Raw genomic sequence first — 18163 nt, forward strand, 5'->3', positions numbered from 1 at the left:
AAACAAACAAAAATCCCCAGCTTATTATAAGCATGAACACATATGATGGAATTTCTTCCCAGCAATAGACTTTTAAACCATCAAGAAATCACCAGAACTGAGTTTGCCAAGATATTTTGCCTATGTCCAAGAAGAGATGCACTTATATCCAACAGAGGAGCTGAAAATCAAACTTAGTGTTTAGTTTGGAGATGGGTTGGGAAATTCAGCCACCATTTGAAAAATGACTGTCTTAAAAAAAATGACCACCAAAAATAGGTTCACTAAATTTATTTTAAAAATCATAAAACGTTTCTTACAAAAGAGCATAACATTCTGCACACTGCTCTGAACAAATGCCAGGGACATGTGGACTATTGTTACTTTTCCTCCCTGTCCCACCCCCCAAATGTTACAGTGACCACAAAGCAAGGTGTGTTCACAATTATTACATGGGGGGAACTTTTTTTAAACCACCAACAATGAACAAAAAATAAAATTCACTCACTCTGCTGCTGTTTCAAAATTTCAATGTTAGTTTTTGCACGCCCTTCCCCCCCCCAACCCTGTTTGTAAGGAACTAAAACATTACATCTGGTGAACAGCAAAGATTTCACTACACCTCAAATGCAGAACACCTATGAAGCAGAGGAATGTTGGCTTTTTAAACAGAAGCAGATAAAAAAAAAAGATGCAGGACTCCTTCAGTTCTTCACTAGTCTTAGAAAAACTTTCCAGAATACTGCTTCACACTATAAAAAAGAAAAAATATCTTGCATTAGAATCCTTCAACATCTGCATACTGCTTCACACTATAAAAGAAAAGAAAAAAAGTGCGAATTAGAATTTTTGTTTGTAACATCTTAATCAACATTAAGACATTTTCAATGGTAAATTAAATGATAAACATGTCCATTACAATTAGAAAAATTAAAAAAAAATTTAGCAATTACAAATTAAAGCAATGTAAAATTCAAGAAAAAGGATTAATAGTAAACCAGACATTAGTAGAGCAGAATTAAGAAAATGAAATTGAAAGTTGTTAATATTTGGTAGAAAAGACAAAGAATGCTAGTAAGGTGTGAAATGCTGCATTTTACAGCACCAATCATTTGTCCTGTAGAGGCATGGCCTGTGCCATATGGCAGACTGTGATTTGTTGTCAATTTACTTATCTAAAAACAACAAAATCACTAGTCTTCCACACAGAACTAGGCCAACATCCAATGAATCTTCTATTACTTTCTACAGGCTCTGTTTAATTTATAACAAGTGGTTTTGGCAGCAGTTTTCACCAGAGAAATGAGAAGTTTGCTTGGTTAAGGCTTCTTCCAGCAAGATTAGTATTGAATGTCTTCGTTTTTAGTAAGAAAGCAGAAGAAAATTAAGACAAAGCTATTAGAATGTTTAGAAGTTAGGTCCCCAAAAGGTTGAGACACCATGGCTTCTAAAAGAAAAATCAATTGAGAAGAAAAAACTTTTTAAGGTTTTAGTATGTATAAGCTAATACAAAGCTAAAATTAAACTGACCTGTTCTGCAGCAAATACTGTGCATTCTGTATCTGGTCCTGTGTTCCTGTAATGGTAATGATCCGATCTTCGGATCCTTCTAAAGGCTCATCGATTTTGATGGAAGCTCCCGACTCATGACGGATTTGTTTAATCCGCTGACCACCTTTGCCAATAATAGATCCAGCCAACTGAAAAGATTTTTAAGAAGTCTTCATGATATACTTTTAAAGAAAACTTATTACTGGTATTTTCAATAATACGAGTGTTAATTTTATAGGCACTTATTCAGACTCTAATTCGTTATCTAATGCTCCCTAAACCAAAGTTTAGATTATGCTGTACTCACATCACACATTAACATTTCCTTTAATAAGCTAATTAAGGGATTTATTAAAACCACCTTAACTGCTCTTAATAGCACTGAACATCACTTGACAAGACTCAAACTGCAGAATGACATGTCATTTAAGTCTTTAAACATAACCTTAATTCCTAAAATGGAGTTATTTTTGTTAAAAACCCTTTGAATTTAAAGGAAATGTATAGAAACGGGCAACAATCATAAAAATGATTCACTAAATGCTCCTGGCAGTATTAAAGGTACTTACATCTTTGGGAATAGTTACTTGTGTAGTAATAATAGGTCCACCAAGATCACCATATGAGCCACGACCCCCTGCATAGGAATAATCTGATTTAAATAATGAGCATTAAGTTCATTTAAAAAGTATAAAATTAATATTTTGATTTCACAAAGGAGCAAACTTACCATATCCGGAGCCACCCTAAAAACAGAAAGAAAAAACACAAAGTTACTTTGCCTTCAAAATTACTATTCAAGTATTTTAATACTCAAAAATCCCTCATTTAGGAAACCAAAATCCTCCCATATCCTCCCTAGTTTATTTCAACAAGTAAATTCCAGAAGATGATCACTAGCAGAAGAATAAAAAGGATTCAGGTGCACAGCATTCCAAAAACCAAAAACATTACAAGAGGCAGAATAAAACTTATTGGTGAGCAGGTAAGCATCTTAAATTATGGATATGCATGCCAAAACCCATGATACTCAACCTGTGGTTCATAAGCCATCTGCCATTCTGATGGGCTCCATGTATCTATTGCAGAGTCCCAAGTTTCATCAGCACTGAAACCAACCTGTGTTAGAGACAGAAATAGTAACATGATCCTACATTAATATTTGTTATGAAGCTACAATCGTATATGCCTAATTTACACTTTATATTACCAAATATAAAAAATATTTACCAGACAACAATTATATATTGGAAGGGGGAACAAAGGCAATTTAAAAAAGTCTTAATACTCCAACAGCAAATAATGATTTAAATGGGTACCTAAAAAATTAACTTGTAAAAGCCTTTCAATTACTCTAATCTTCAACAAAATGTTAACTATTCTCACAGTCTTCACACACACATTAAGGATAAACCAGAATTCTTACCATGCCATCGTAGCGGTCTCCAGGTCTTCCTCTTCTGTCATAAGCCATTAGATCTCTGCAAGGATAGAACTTATTGTAATCGTAACTTATTTACACGTTATACACATCAAATCAAACTCTACTCCATCTACCATGAAATGCAGCCTCTTGTATGTTAATAGTAATTTGTGAATGAAAAAAAACTTACCCTCCCCTAGGAGGCGGTGGTGGAGGAAGAGGGAGATTCCGAGCTCTACTACCACCCCGGCCACCTCGACCAGGAGGAGGGGGAGGTGGTCCTCTACGAGGGCTCATATCATCATAATCTCTTCTAGATGGAGGCATGGGACGCCCACCCCGACCAGGAGGCATTCTGTCAAAACCACCTCTTCCCCGCATTGGAAATCCTACAGGCCGTCCACGGCGGTCATCAAACATCATTGTAAAACCACCATAATCATAGGTTTCATCGTAAAAATTGGGATCATAAGGCTGTGCACGTCCTTTGATGGGAGACTAAAAAAACAGAAACACAACAACCTTACAGACTGAAGAAAAAGTTCATACTAACTCTTCTTTAGCAAGCAAAACAAGTTTATTTTCCCCAGTAGGTACTAGAGGCAGAGACAGGAATATGGCAAAGATAATAGTAGGAAAGAAAGAATTTAGAAATGCAATACTTTTGGTGAGTTCTAAACAACTCAGCTTACTGCCTGTAAACAACTCAGCTTACTGCCTGTTGGAGGAGAAACAGCAGCTTGCTTTTCCCTTAGATCCTAAGACACCACAAACCCCTCCCCCATTTTACACAAGGAAAACTGTGATGCACATATCACAATGGGGTCTAAAAAAGTGACCATCTTGCAGGGCAGAGAGGACAATTATTCTGGGCAACTCTGTAATCAATCCATACACATCAGAAAGGAAGCTGTGCAATGCACTACAAAAATACAAGCAACACTACAGGGAACTTCATTTGTAGGATCAAAGGCTACAATATCACCAGTGATCAAATGACCACACTCTCCACACTTTTCCAAAACCATTTCTAAATGCATGCAATGGCTGAAGCCAGGTGATAGAAAATTACTAGGGAAAGGCCAAGTAAAGATTAAATATTATTTGTCTAAATGTTCTGTAACTAGTTTTGCAGAAAATATGTTGATTTCAGAAAATGAAATGTAATCAAAGTGTTCTTAAGTACCTCAGATATGAGATCGAGAATGATCTTTATGCACTCTACAACCCTATCAGGCTTTCCTCCAATAAGAACGACTCTGTCAGTGGAATGAGGACAGCATTCCTGGAAAAGCTTGATTGTTGTTTGAGTGTTCTGTAATAAATTTATAAAGAAAAATTAATTAGAATAAAATGCACTGAAAAACAGGTTTCCCAGGTTCAAAGAAATTTACATTTGAATTTAGTAATTTTCCCCCTTACTATAAAGGCTTTATTAGTGTAGGACTTTGCAATGGTATAAAATTTTTGACAAAATAACTTGTCTAGCAGTCAAGGCTTTTGTTATTTTAATAGCAAACCACATAAAGATAAATGAGAAATAACCTTAGGGAGGAAACTCAAAGGGGGAATGAGGAACCCACAGAACCAAGTCTATTACAAAATATCAGTAAGGAATATGGCAGGAGAAAACAAAATTGTGCCTTTACCTCACGAAGTTCTTTGATTTTAGCACCTTTGACCCCAATAATTCCTCCGGCCAGACTCTGATGAATCAACAGTCTCAACTCGCAGTCAAAGTCACTTCCTTTATAGTGCTGGTACTGTGGAGGGAGAGTTATAAAATTTTAGTCTCAAATCAACAATTCCCCAATACACACTTATCTGCTATAAGCATAACAATAACATACTGTTGCAGTGAGCAACCTGAATTTATATTTCAATAACTTTACCAGTTATGTGCTTATTATCCTCAATAGCCAGGCCCAAAAAGGACATTCTGCACCACCTTAAAAAACTATTTTATTTTCAGGTCCTGCAACACCATACCCACACTGCAGCCATTTAGCATGTCGCTGTTACCACAAAATTATTATTAACATTCAAATAACACCATAATAAAAATGACTGCAAAGCACTTTGCAAATGTAGTTAATTCCCACTGCAGCATGGAGCAGGGTCAACAGTGAGTTGTAAGACCATTCATGTATCATGTTTTTAAGCCTTTTTCTATACAGATGGGAAAAGTACGCTATGTTAAAAATATAATCGATCCTATGGGCCAGGCTCCATACTTCAGTGGGGTTCAATGGCACTATGACATACATTTAAGCATTCCACAGCATCAGATTCGAGCGGGAGCTGGCTGGTTGCAGTGGGTGATGGCAACTGCAGGCCCTGAAAGTAGAAAAATAAGAGTAATAGGTTAAGTGTCTAGCGTGATCAGGCTATTGTCGCATATATTGGTAAAGCTACTACAACATATTTTAAATCTATATTAAATAACAAGAAACTGCTTGTCAACATTAAGACTCAACGTAAAATTTAAAATACTTTACACCTAGTAAAAAATGATTAAGTAGAATCTTAAAAATCCTTTAACTAGATAAAGCTAAACACAATTAACATTCTAATTTAAAAGCCCCTTTTCTAAAACTAAAGCCTATAATATATATGATACTCAAAAGTACATGGCCACGAGTTCATATTTACTCCCAAGAGTGGCCAGCATATATTTTTGAACAATAAACATATAGTAATGCTGCACATTATGTAGCAGATTGTAAGATACTGCTACAAACTGTTATACCCACTGTCACTCCACCCACCCATTATGCCCCAATGCAATGTACTTTAAACATTCCCCCTCATATTGTCAAATACATTAAAAAAAAAATGAGCCTACCTCTTCCAAGGTAGGGATGATTTTCTTCAGAATTTCTCCAATTGTTTCAATATCAGCACTGATACTCAATATGCTGTCAAACATCACAAATACCAGATAGTACAAAAAAGGTGGAAAAGAAAAATGAGTTTTGTGTTTGTCATCAATAGTCATAAACTTTTACAGAGATGTAACATCTATTTAGTATTCCCCATTTAAAGTAGCCTATTTATAGATTTTTCACATGCATTTTGTTTTATACCCAATATAGACATGATAACAATATTAGGAGACTGGCAGAGAGACAGAGAGAATGGGCTCTTGGAAGGGCTCAGATTAAGTGGGCAATAAATTGACCAGAACTGAAGCAGAGTTGAATATTTATGTTCCCCGCCACCACTAAGTTAAGGATACCCTCGCTGTTACATTGGTAAAACTGGCACACCTTCTCTTAGGCAAAGTGGGGGAATATGCAAGTGGTGAACATTATATCTGGAGTAAGGTTATGAATACCAGTTAGAAATTAGATCACTAATGGGCTCTGCAAGAAAACAAATACAAATGCAAGACAAAACAAAGACAACACAAATGAGAAGTGAAGGAAAGTGAACCAGAGTTAGCATTTCATCAGAAAAAATTATGAACAGGCAATGTTGGGAAGCAAGGTGGGCCACAAAGACAGAGCGAGAGACTATTTTTGGTAACAATTTGATTTACAATGCAGCAAATATGCAACACTTGAAGCTGTGCTCCTTCCATTGAAATAAAATTAGTGGATCGTTTGGGTGGGCAACTCACGGTAAAAGTTCAGTGACAAAAAGACTTAATGGGGAAAATAAGACAGAAACTTGAAAAACAATACACCGTCTAAAGGGGATACTATTTAATTATATAAAAGGCAGGTAATAAAATACATTTCTCTCTTTCTAATCAGGCAGTGAGGCATAAACTGTTGGGACATACCGCTCGGGGCCACTGCTGTCTGGGACTGAAACACTGGCATTGTACTGCATTGGTCATTGGCGTTCGTGGATGTTGGCATTGGGCATGGGCATTCAATCAGAAGTTGTCAAGTATGGTACCCGTTTGGCAACGAGCACATTTTTGGGCATAGCCAACCAGGGTTTTCACATGGGCGTTCAGGGGCGGATGGGCCAACGTCATGGTGGGCAACGCAGGGGTAAGTCGATCCAGTACATGGGCAACGGAGATATATGGCCAAAAAAACAAGGAGAGGGAAAAGGGGGAAAAGCAATAAATTTTAATTTAATACAAACTATACTCATACTCTCAATTAATGAAACAAGCTTAAGTTGTTCTGAAGACTAACACAATAATGGACTTGTCTATAGCTGACTGTGGCTTAACATTTAAGGACCTCAAATGATGGTTCTAGCTTTTTTAAAAAAACAAACGATGTTTCAGTAGCAGGCTGGCTCATGAGGGTAGACACAAAACCTGTCGTGACTCAAAGTTTACTGAAAATCTTGAGGAAATGGGGAAATTAATAACCCAGATAAATTATCTGGGTATAATATACAGAACATCTGGATTAAGAGGAGAGAGGCTTATAAAAGACAAAACAAAAATTCCCACACCACCAAAAACCCTAAGCAGTAAAAGACTGGTTTGGTTTTCTGGAGGGTTTAAAACGCATTCCTAGAACCTAACAGGCAAGTTTGTAAAATTTTAAACAAATTTTCAAGTTCAGTTTACAGTAATCAAGAGGAACATACAAAGATCTGCGACCAAGAGAGAAATGAAATACTATCAAATAAGTACTCAACACAAAGTTATCATTTGCCGCAATTTTAGCAAGAAAAACATTAAGAAATGTGTACACTATGAGAAAAATTTTTTTTTATCAATTTTGGTGTAGCCAAGTCCTATAAATGTGCTCACTTCTGGCACTCCCAACATTTAATGTGTCTAATCACAAGAGTCAACCCACTATAAAATATGAAGACTCAAACAAATTATAGGCATTGACAAAACAGTTTCCCACTTATAAGATTAAGTGTCTACTCTATTCTTTATCCATATTTAAATCATGCAACCCCAACATGAAGTTCTTTGTGCTCCATGTGCACGCTATTAAAGAACAGATGGACAATTAAAAAAAAAAAAAGAAAGAAAATAAAAATTTTGGATTTAATCAGCCACCTGCAATGTTTTTTCAGTAATACTGTAACTGATTCACACACGCGAAAAGGTGCAATCAGGTTGTTTTTTTTTTTTTTACATTTTGTTGCTATTTCAAATTAAGATGTTATCTTGCTTGAAGTGAATAATTTGGTAGTGGACTCTTATTAGAAAGTGAAGAGGTTTAATATAAATCCTCCATTCTACTCAATCTGGGCTTTTGTTAAAACAAGAATGGCAAACCTTGAAATCACCTATGTAATCAATTATTAAAAATGTCTTGTTGCTAAACTATTAAATGATTTCTATGATGTAAGTCTTTAAAATTTCTAGAAACACAAACTGAAGCTGCTTGTGTAGTATTTCAAACTCTTTAATACTTACGTCAGTACGGAGAGCCTTAATATTCTTGCCTCCTTTTCCAATCACTGCCCCAGCATTCTGAAGAGACAAAGGACAAAAATATTATTTTGCCTTTCCCTAAAATTTATGTCTACCTACGCACTTAGCTTTAACTAAAAAATCTCTAAACTGTCTTTGTTAAATGGCTAAAAATCTATTCAGGGATATAAAAATATAATCAGGTAAAGGACAAAAATATGATTCTAAATGCTTCAAAGACTAAACACTTTAAGATGTGGAATCTCCAATACCAGAAATGCATTCTGCATATACAACTTAAACACAGATTAATTTTATAGTATGCTTTGGTTAACAACAAATCAAAAAATTCAAGACTATTAACTACCTTCATATTGTGACATGAAAAAACTATCAACTGCCAACTAAGATGTTTCCTAAAGAATCCACAATGCAATAAAGATTTACTCTATTAATGCTATAAGAATCATAACCCCTACACCCTTCTAGTTTGACCTGTAGCAGCTCACTACAAGCAAAAGCTTTCATCTTAATTATTAATAAAATAACAAAACTTCTAGGGCCTACAAATCTGTTTAGAAACAACCAGAAACCAATCCTTTTATATTCTTCAATCTATTAAGCTATGATGGCTTTCCAGAGGGCCAAATCAGACCTTATTTTAATTTTTACTTCAGCATGAACCACCTTCAAATTTTCAAGAATAAAGTTTATACCTTGCTCTGAAGCAGAATTCGTAATTCAACCATCTCATCAGTGTTTCTAGACCTTTTAAATGCTTGTTCCTCTTCCATATCTTCTGCAGGGCGTTTACCTAAAATTAAAGAGTTCAGATTTCAAATAAAGTAGCAAAGTCTTCAAGAAAAGGCACTTTAATTATATTTCAGTTGTAACTTGTAAGTGAAATAGATCGACTCCATTCTGTTTGAAGAGATTTGTTGCTAATAGTGTTTTAAAAAGGCCAAAGGCACTGTCTTGGTCTTACACTCCCATGTAAAAACAATAGCATTTACCAAGCACAAGACACCATGACAAAATAATCCAAAGGATTAGGAATTCCAAAATACAATAAAAATTTTTAAATTCAGACTATGAATTTAAAATTACCTAAATAAAACCATGACAGCATATTACACCACACAATCACCAAGCAATAATGAGACTGATAAAATGGAAAATGTCAAATTGTTACAATTAAAATGTCTTCTCACCAAATTCACCATTGGTTTCAGTGTTGGGGAAGGTTTCCTCTGGCTGTTCAGTTTCCATTTTCTTGTATTAAATGGACACACCAATCTGTTGAAAAATAAAGAAGCTAGTATGTTTGGCTTATTGGAAAGTAAGGTATATTTTAAAAAAAGAAAAGACTCTGCTTCTAGAACGTACCAGTTATTATATATCCTTGCAGAGCAGAACTGAAGTGTTCTGGGCAGGACCAACAACTGACACCCTAGTGCTGCAGTAGCCTACAAAAACCAACACAAATCAGTTTTACTTGTTTACTCTTATTACACAACACTAATTTCTGATCACAATGAACACTGATTTAAATACAGCAGGCTAGTTATTTCTAAAACTTCATTCATTTTAGGGCCTTAAAATTCAAGTGATTGTCTTAAAAAAATTCGAAGGAGCCTATCTGATGTTTTGCAATGAAAGGAAAAACACTAATTTTTAGCCGCCGGATTGTCCCACCACAGCAATCAGTTGTTTAATTCTGTACATTTACAGACATCTAAAAAGGTGTAAGCCCGTGGGCTTCAATTTTGTCTATAAAGCGCACATTTACAAAAAGTTACGCTGCATCTTATTCACTGGAAAAGCTAGCTTTACACCGAAATTTCTAATCACCTTTGGGCTTCTTTCGACTCATAACTTTAAATGCCATTCTCTGAAATCTCGAAGGTTTACCAATACAAGCCATATCCAAAAACCCACTGAAGGAAGAAATCTAAAAATCTGATACAGGACCAGACCCAAACTGCCATCACTACCCTACTATTCCGCAGAGCTAATGGAGCCTTTAACATTAACACTGTACTAGCGAAATATTTTAAATTAGGCTAAAAAGGGTATGACCCAACCATTATACCTCCACACAAAAGTTAAAAAGGTTCTGCGTGCCAGAATGGCGACGGGACCACAAACCGCCTTTTCAGCTCCTCTCCCGGGACTAGTAGGAATCGGCGTGTGGCCTCTACTACAAAAGAGGGCTGAAACAGCAAACGGCTAACAATCAAGGTTAATATTTACGCCTCCCGTTCTTCCGTAACCTCGGCTGATTACTCTCCTGACGACTGAAACGATACCCTGCTGGCCCGTCACTCAGTTAAATCCTGAGGTGTGAGGTTTTTATAAGAAAAGTTTAAGCAAAACCAGCCGGGTTTATCCGTGAGGATAACGTTGCCGCGCGCGTTCACCCCCTCAGGTTCTGTGCTCACTATTCCTCAGACCCCGGAAATCGCTAAGTATGTGCTCGAGCAGCTGAACACAAACAAGCTCTCCCCTCCCGACCGCCAAACACCGGGATCGGCAACGGCTGGGTAACCTGACCAGAAAAAAGCGAGAGTAGACGGCCGAAGCGCCACACCTCTCCTCACCCGGATCCGGCAGGAAATGGCGGCCCGCGTAATGGCGACTACGTGCTACTAGGCGGAGCCGAGCGCAGCCCCCTCCCCCACCCACCACGCGGTCCTGGGATCTCATCCCCCGCATCCTCCCCCCACCGCTGTGGAGACAAAGCCACCGAGGCTGCCCTGACCGTTCCATTACCCCCGCTCCAGCTCCGACCCTGGCTCGGGAGACCAAAGTGCCGCGGGACCCACACAAAGAGAGAAGCGGCGGCGCCGCGGCGTCCTCCTCCGCTTGGGCCTCCCGTCCGCCAGCCCTTTCTTCTTTCTACACAACATGCCTAATTCCCAATACCACATAACTACGGCTCATTCTGAAAGAACATGCCTCGCTATTCCCCGAAGTCCCTAGTGCCACGACGCGGACTGCGGATATACGCTCAAGGAAATGGCGGAGGTGGGGGAAGGGAAACCGGGCAACGTTCCCACTCGGAGAAGCGGCCGACCACCAACCAGCCCCTAGAACGCCTCCCTCAAGCGGAAAAACCGGGATCCGACCATCGCCCCCACGAGCTGCTCGCCCAACCCCGGTCCTCACCCCGCGAGGCCGCCGTCCCTTCGCCGCCGCGCTGCCTCAGCCGGTCAGAGCTAGACAGAAAACGAGCGCAGGGCCCCCTCCCCCGCCTCCTCGCGCCCTCCCCGCCGCCGCGCCCGATTGGCCGCCCGGGCTTCAGCGGTGGTGCGACGGCGAACCGATTGGCCCAAGGCCGCGTCAATCAAGACGACGGAGGAGGAGACAACCCCGCCTCCCGCCGGCGCCTCCCTTCAGGCTGTTAAGGCCACTGAGGGCCCGAGAAAACCACGGCTTGGAAAAAGTCAACGCAACCTTTCAGGGAGGCCAAACCCCTGCCTGAATCAATAATAACCTAGCCCCAATAACTCCAGTTACCTATAGGCTGCAAAAAAGTGGAACACAGGCAAGACGTCGAGGTCGGTGTAGTAGAGAAACAGAGGATAATGGCGTCCGCAGTGCTGTCGCCTGGAGCGCCCTCCTCCTTTCTCTTTCGCGCACTCACTAGCTTGGGGGAGGGGAGAGCAAGGAAGGGGGAAGAACCTCTCGCGAGATCTAAATACTGCCTAGTTCACGCGCACAGGGAGGGGGCGGTGAAGAGGCGTTTTCGAGGCGCGAAGGAGTGTTTTTAGGGTTGGAGGAGGGGCGCGAGCGCGCGGCAAATTGGGCGGGAAGAGGCAAAAAAGGATTAGGGTGCGCGCCGTGGCGATTCCAGGTCCCGCCGTTGCGCGAGGGAAAGGCGGGACGCGCGGGTCGGTACTCGGCCCGGACGAACGCCCCCGTTTCCACAGCCCACATTTGCGTCTCCCGCCCTCCCCGGCGCCCCCACCCCGCCCGGGCTACGGAACACGCTGAGCGGCGGTAAGTGCGGACTCCCGCGCACGCTGGGCCCTGCCCACGCCTCGGAAGCCCGCTGTGCAACGGTCCGTGCGCCCGTCAGTCGTGGCTGGGCCCGGGGGACCCCGCCGGCGGTTCTCAGCCTTCCATTAGCTCGAGCGGGATCCCGGGAAACGCGGGGCGAGCCTCGGAGTCTGGGGAATTTCCCTTTGGTTTTGGCCCCGAGCCAGGACCCCCGAGAAAGCGCAGGCGTTTGTACGGGGCTATCCGTTCTGACGAGACCTTTCGTTCTTTTCTTTTTTTTCTTGGTTAATAGGGTCTGTGATATCAAGTATTTTGTAGTGTCGTCGTAGTTTACTCTTAGAAGAATTTCAGGAAGTAAATACTGCATTCATTTCCTAAAGTGAATGCAAATTGCAAAGTACGTTGTAGGCATCCACGTTCCATTCATTAAACTCTTTAAAGCGCATACCTGTGTCGGCAGTAATGAAAACAGACAAAAACTCACCCTCAAACATGCTCCCGTTCTAGTGTGTTCAGTTTGCATTTGCATTGTATTTGGTTACTAATTGCTAAGGTCCCTGTGTCAATCTTTGATGACTTCTTTTGTTAAGGCTTGTAAGGTCACTTCGAATTGGTGACAAACCTGGGAAGTCTCCAGCCCACCCTGGTAGTACCTGCTTTTCTCATCCTTACTCGTCAATCTTCCAGCCTCCACCCACAATCCCAAACTCATTTTGAAGCATAAAGATGTTGTAATTTACACTTAAAGCTGAATCCACCATAACAGAATACATAACATACATTTTAGTAGTGATGAACTTGTATTGATTCATTCCTCTTGTAACTTAGTTTCTTCGAATAATTTGCAAAATACATAAAACCAGCATCCTTTTTAGTGGCTATGATTACATACATTAGTCATCTTTTACCTGCCTGATTAGGAAGAAAACTTGTTATGGGGAAGTGAGGACTTTATGAAGCACCGATTTTAGGTCCTGGGAGGATACGTTAACAAATACTGTTAGAGCTTAATGTCTGCGATCCTGGAACTTATAATAAAGTTTTCATTAAGTGGTAATAAAATTTTTTTAATGGTCCTCACCATGAAGAGTGTATATTCTTGTTGGGAAGGTGAAATTTAACTCATGTTTTGGTTCTAATATACAAAGTTCAGATTTTTATTAAATATTCGGCCAAGAATTGATGGGTGTATGTAGGGGCTGGGGTACTTGGATTATAGAAATTTAATCTGCCAGTCAGAATTTGCAACATGTAATTTAGTCTGTCACTGAAAACCTGGTACATTTCACTAAGGCTAATATGCACACATAAGGTTACTCTAATAATGGTGTTAGGTGGGAAGGAGGTTCTGTTGCAGCCATCATTTTCTACCTTGTTAAGCAGTGATGAGTGGGAATCCAAAGTAAGCACCCCTGTGTAGGTGCTTCTTCCCAATTTCACTGTCTGACTGAACCTGACTGGTGAAAGCTGTTATTCACTACCTCTAGATGCTACTGTGGAATAGTTGGAGTGTTTTTTTCACCTCTTTTATTTTCTTTCTTACCTCTTTTAATTTACTTTTTAGGTTTACTCTTTAAATAACAGCAAAGTCTGTCTTTTCCCAATCCTCTCGTTCTATATTTAAAATTAAGAATTTTCAACCCAGCATTATTACACCTGTGGTCATTCAAGAACTTGCCAATTTGATTGATACATTCAGTGGCTCATGTCTTAGGTAATTAATTGGTGCAGTGGTGTAGTGATCATTTTGGATGCATAATGAATTTAGAGCTAGTATTACTTAGCTGTGGGATTTACTTTAGATAGACTAATGTAATTGAGATTGTACACTAGCCAGCTGGATTATTATTTAAAATATTGTTTACAACTACAATTTCCTGAGTTCCCCACTAAGTGCCAGACCTTCTGCTGGCAGTTTAATGCTTATTATAGTCCTTTGAGTAAGTCATAGTTATCTTTGTTATGGATGAAGGAATTAACAAGGTCACAGAATTTCATTTCAGACTTCTAAACCTATTGTTTTTGTCTTTTCCTTACCTAGGTTATGGTGGATCCACAAACAGTTCCTCTGATTACCGCTTTCTGATTTCAGTCGTCATAAATAGTATACATTTTTCCTCTCTTATTTTCAGAGTACCATCTCAGAATTCTGTGATTACCTTAAAGTCATCCTCAACAAATAAAACAGACTTTATTTTTTAGATGAAGGTAATAGACACATGGAGTAGATTTAACTATTTGTTAGTGCTTATAAGTCTCAGCTAGGGGGTGAGGTTTTCAGGCTGTTACCCTGAACTATGCCGAAAGTAGTGTCTCGGTCGGTAGTCTGCTCCGACACCAGGGATCGGGAGGAATATGACGATGGTGAGAAGCCCCTCCATGTGTATTACTGTTTGTGCGGCCAGATGGTCCTGGTGCTGGACTGTCAGTTAGAGAAATTGCCCATGAGGCCCCGGGACCGGTCCCGTGTAATTGATGCTGCCAAACACGCCCACAAGTTTTGTAACACAGAAGATGAGGAAACCATGTATCTTCGGAGGCCGGATGGCATTGAACGACAGTATAGGAAGAAGTGTGCGAAGTGTGGACTGCCGCTCTTCTACCAGTCCCAGCCGAAGAATGCTCCTGTGACCTTCATTGTGGATGGCGCAGTAGTCAAGTTTGGCCAGGGTTTTGGGAAAACGACTATATATACGCAGAAACAAGAGCCCCCTAAGAAGGTGATGATGACCAAACGGACTAAAGACATGGGCAAGTTCAGCTCTGTCACTGTGTCCACCATTGATGAAGAAGAAGAGGAGATTGAGGCTAGAGAAGTTGCCGACTCATATGCACAGAATGCCAAGGTGATCGAAAAACAGCTGGAGCGCAAAGGCATGAGCAAGAGGCGACTGCAAGAGCTGGCTGAACTCGAAGCCAAGAAAGCAAAAATGAAGGGGACCTTGATTGACAACCAGTTCAAATGACCACGACCTTTCTCTGAGCACAGACTGGAGGCAAGCATTTAGATAAGGAAGAAAAGTAACTTCTTCATTATATGGACTGATTCTTGTATATGTCCCAGCTGAAGGCTTTACGTTGCTTCTCATAGATTCTCCTACATTCAGTGAGATCTTTAACTGAGTCCATTTGACCTGCTTCCCGGGAAATGGATTTTTTAAAATCTTTTCTGTACTATTTTTTGTCCATTTGATGTAAACTTCACCTACATAGAAACTATGAATAGATCAATGCTTGGGTGTCTCTGGTTTCTAAAATGGTTGTTTTTATTCCTTCTTCAAAGTTAATAAAATGTTTAAAGATTTTTTGAAAAAAAAAAAAAAATAAGTCTCAGCTATTGGTTGAATGCCACATACAATGTCCCAAAGGATGGTTCTACTGCCTCTTTTTCATGTTAAAAAAAATTGGAATATGTGAGGCTGACTGAAAATTAAGACATAAAGTAAATATGCCTAAATCTTAGTGCTGAGTGATAAAATTTTCCTTTTTTATTCTCTTCAGTTCCTGGCAGCCAAGATCTAGAATGTAGATTAGTGTGCTCAGCCAAGTTTATCATGCACAAAATGTTTATCAGTTTCTTTAAAAAGTATGTTTTCCTAACTACGAAATTATTGGGAATTGAGCTATATGTAATTTTATATCTGGCCTTTTCCTTTTTTTTTTTTTTTTTTTTTTTTTGAGACAGAGTCTCACTTTGTTGCCCGGGCTAGAGTGAGTGCCGCGGCATCAGCCTAGCTCACAGCAACCTCAGACTCCTGGGCTTAAGCAATCCTACTGCCTCAGCCTCCCGAGTACCTGGGACTACAGGCATGAGCCACCATGCCCGGCTAATTTTTTTTGTATATATATTTTTAGTTGGCCAGATAATTTCTTTCTATTTTTAGTAGAGACGGGGTCTCACTCTTGCTCAGGCTGGTCTCGAACTCCTGACCTCGAGCGATCCACCCGCCTCGGCCTCCCAGAGCTAGGATTACAGGCGTGAGCCACCGCGCCCGGCCTTTTTTCCTAACAAAATGTAAACGTATTTTCTTGTCTTTTAATAGTCCTTAAAAAATCTTCCTTTAAAGATTGTATAACTTTCCATTTCATGGATGTAATATAGTGTCTTTAATTTTTTTTTCTGTTGAACATGGTTTAGATTGTTTTTTTCCACATATAAAAACACAATGATAAATACTCTAGCAGATAAATGTCCGCATTTATTATTTTGTTTTTATTTATTTATGCATAAAAGGTGTACATAGTTTTGAGGTACATGTGATATTTTAATACATTCACTTAAGTTATAAAGAAAAAAATCAATATACTTGGGATATCATTACCTTAAATATTTGTCTTTTTCTTTGTCCTTATTTGTGATTGTTTCCTTAACATTAATTGTAGAAAGTAAAAGAAGTGGATCATATGGTTTGAACATATCTTACTGTACAATTTAAAAGACATCTTTTCCAAATTTTTCTTTTTTTGTACAGTGAAGTTCTTAAGGATTAGGGGCTATTCTTTGATATTCACAAATGGGAAATTGTGCTGGCTTAGCTAACCTCCCTTTCTGAACTGCTTCTGCCTGTCGTGACTATGATTATCCAGTTTTTCAAGAAAGGTAGGAACAAAAACCTTAGGAATTCTTTGAAGGACTAGATGCAATTTTTCCTATTATTAAGGGTCTCTGGGTTATTGAAACCCAGTCTAAACTTTATTATATAGATCCTACATGATAATATTAATACTTTTTCCATTTAATTAAACATTTTAATAAGCTTTCTAATCTGTAGAAAAAATCTTACACATCATTTTTTATTACAATTATTAGGGCATGCAGTGGTAGGAACTATATTGGTGTCCCAGATATATCCTACCCTCCCTCCACTTTATTTTGTTATGTGAGGAATTCTGTGTAACAGATGTGCATTTAGCAGTCTGGTTTTTTTCCCAGAGTTCTTGACTTTTTGGTAAAATATTTGAGAATAGCTGTATTTGATTGAAGGCTTATACAATGTTAAATATCTCTGATCACATTTGCTTGTGTTTTACAAATGTCTTGGTTATCTTTCGTGGTTTTAATCACTGGAATTTTTTTCCTTTCCTGGTTATGATAACATTAGTATCAAATTATAGTATGTCAGTTAGCTCCAGAGGTTTGAGGGTAGCACTTGGAGGAGAGAATTATTAATTAGGACTGGCACACATTAGTGGAACAATTTAGTTGTGGTTCACTGAGCAGTGTTTCTCATAATTTGTCCCAACTGTCAGCTGAAAGGAGTTTTATCACTTGCCGTGTTCAGTAGCACATAAAAGGAATTACATGTTTGGAATAAATTTTAAAAATTGAAAAATAGAATAAACTGATACATAAGCCTTAACGTATCAGTTTGTAATATTTAAAACCTTTAAAGATTATTTTATGTGCTATGTTAGAATTATAGCAAAAGGAAAAGTAGTACTTAACCATAACACTTGTTTTGACACTATCACAAAGATAAATATAGTAGGTAATGTTTTTGTTTTCTTTCACATGACTTTGTAAATGAAATAATTTAAAATGCATTAAGTGAACTTGTTATTTACATGAGATCTGAGAAAAGTCTGTTCATTGTAATAGCAGTGTGGTACTTTTATAGAATAGTCATTTATGCATGGATTTTATAATATATGTATGGGTTTTATTTGCAAATGAGGGATTGTCCATACTTTCTCTTTGCACTTTAGTCATCAGGGTCTAGAAAAAGGTATAGGAATGGAGATTAGCGAGTCTTTATGCCTCACTTTTATCATCTGTCGAATAGATGGTAATATTCTATCACAAATTATTTTATATTTTAGATAATATTACAGATGTAAAAAGTATTTCAAAAAAATTTTAA

At 38.9% G+C, this 18163-nt stretch overlaps 2 protein-coding genes across 9 annotated transcripts; one reads left to right on the forward strand and one right to left on the reverse strand.

Moving 5' to 3' along the window:
• Positions 1 to 255: 255 nt before the first annotated feature.
• HNRNPK (heterogeneous nuclear ribonucleoprotein K) lies at positions 256 to 12105 on the reverse strand. Of its 8 annotated transcripts, none has more exons than XM_045562222.1 (17): positions 11820 to 12105; positions 9687 to 9766; positions 9512 to 9596; positions 9017 to 9114; positions 8304 to 8360; positions 6741 to 6784; positions 5799 to 5871; positions 5219 to 5290; positions 4603 to 4716; positions 4140 to 4268; positions 3144 to 3451; positions 2957 to 3011; positions 2566 to 2649; positions 2261 to 2276; positions 2100 to 2182; positions 1510 to 1679; positions 256 to 791 (listed from the first exon to the last, which is right to left on the reverse strand). In XM_045562222.1, the coding sequence occupies exons 3-17, from the start codon at positions 9567 to 9569 to the stop codon at positions 758 to 760; spliced, it is 1395 nt and encodes a 464-aa protein (XP_045418178.1). In that variant the 5' UTR covers positions 9570 to 9596; positions 9687 to 9766; positions 11820 to 12105; the 3' UTR covers positions 256 to 757. The 8 variants fall into 8 exon arrangements, with proteins under 8 accessions (XP_045418178.1, XP_045418179.1, XP_045418177.1 ...); XM_045562223.1 differs by having other exon boundaries at positions 256 to 731; positions 11820 to 11965; XM_045562221.1 differs by lacking the exon at positions 11820 to 12105 and adding an exon at positions 11469 to 11587.
• Positions 12091 to 15618, forward strand: LOC123645773 (STING ER exit protein-like). The gene is made up of 2 exons (XM_045562229.1): positions 12091 to 12302; positions 14344 to 15618. The coding sequence occupies exon 2, from the start codon at positions 14600 to 14602 to the stop codon at positions 15266 to 15268; it is 669 nt and encodes a 222-aa protein (XP_045418185.1). The 5' UTR covers positions 12091 to 12302; positions 14344 to 14599; the 3' UTR covers positions 15269 to 15618.
• Positions 15619 to 18163: the final 2545 nt, after the last annotated feature.

Source organism: Lemur catta, chromosome 10 (genome assembly GCF_020740605.2).
Source record: "Lemur catta isolate mLemCat1 chromosome 10, mLemCat1.pri, whole genome shotgun sequence".
Lineage (NCBI taxonomy): Eukaryota > Metazoa > Chordata > Mammalia > Primates > Lemuridae > Lemur > Lemur catta.

Coding starts and splice junctions, on each gene's coding strand:
- HNRNPK (XM_045562222.1), bottom strand. CDS start 9,569: ATGGAAACTGAACAGCCAGAGGAAACCTTCCCCAACACTGAAACCAAT. Junction 3,012..3,143: donor CCACCGCCTCCTAGGGGAGG/GTAAGTTTTTTT, acceptor CTATCCTTGCAG/AGATCTAATGGCTTATGACA. Junction 1,680..2,099: donor AAGTAACTATTCCCAAAGAT/GTAAGTACCTTT, acceptor AAATCTTTTCAG/TTGGCTGGATCTATTATTGG.
- LOC123645773 (XM_045562229.1), top strand. CDS start 14,600: ATGCCGAAAGTAGTGTCTCGGTCGGTAGTCTGCTCCGACACCAGGGAT.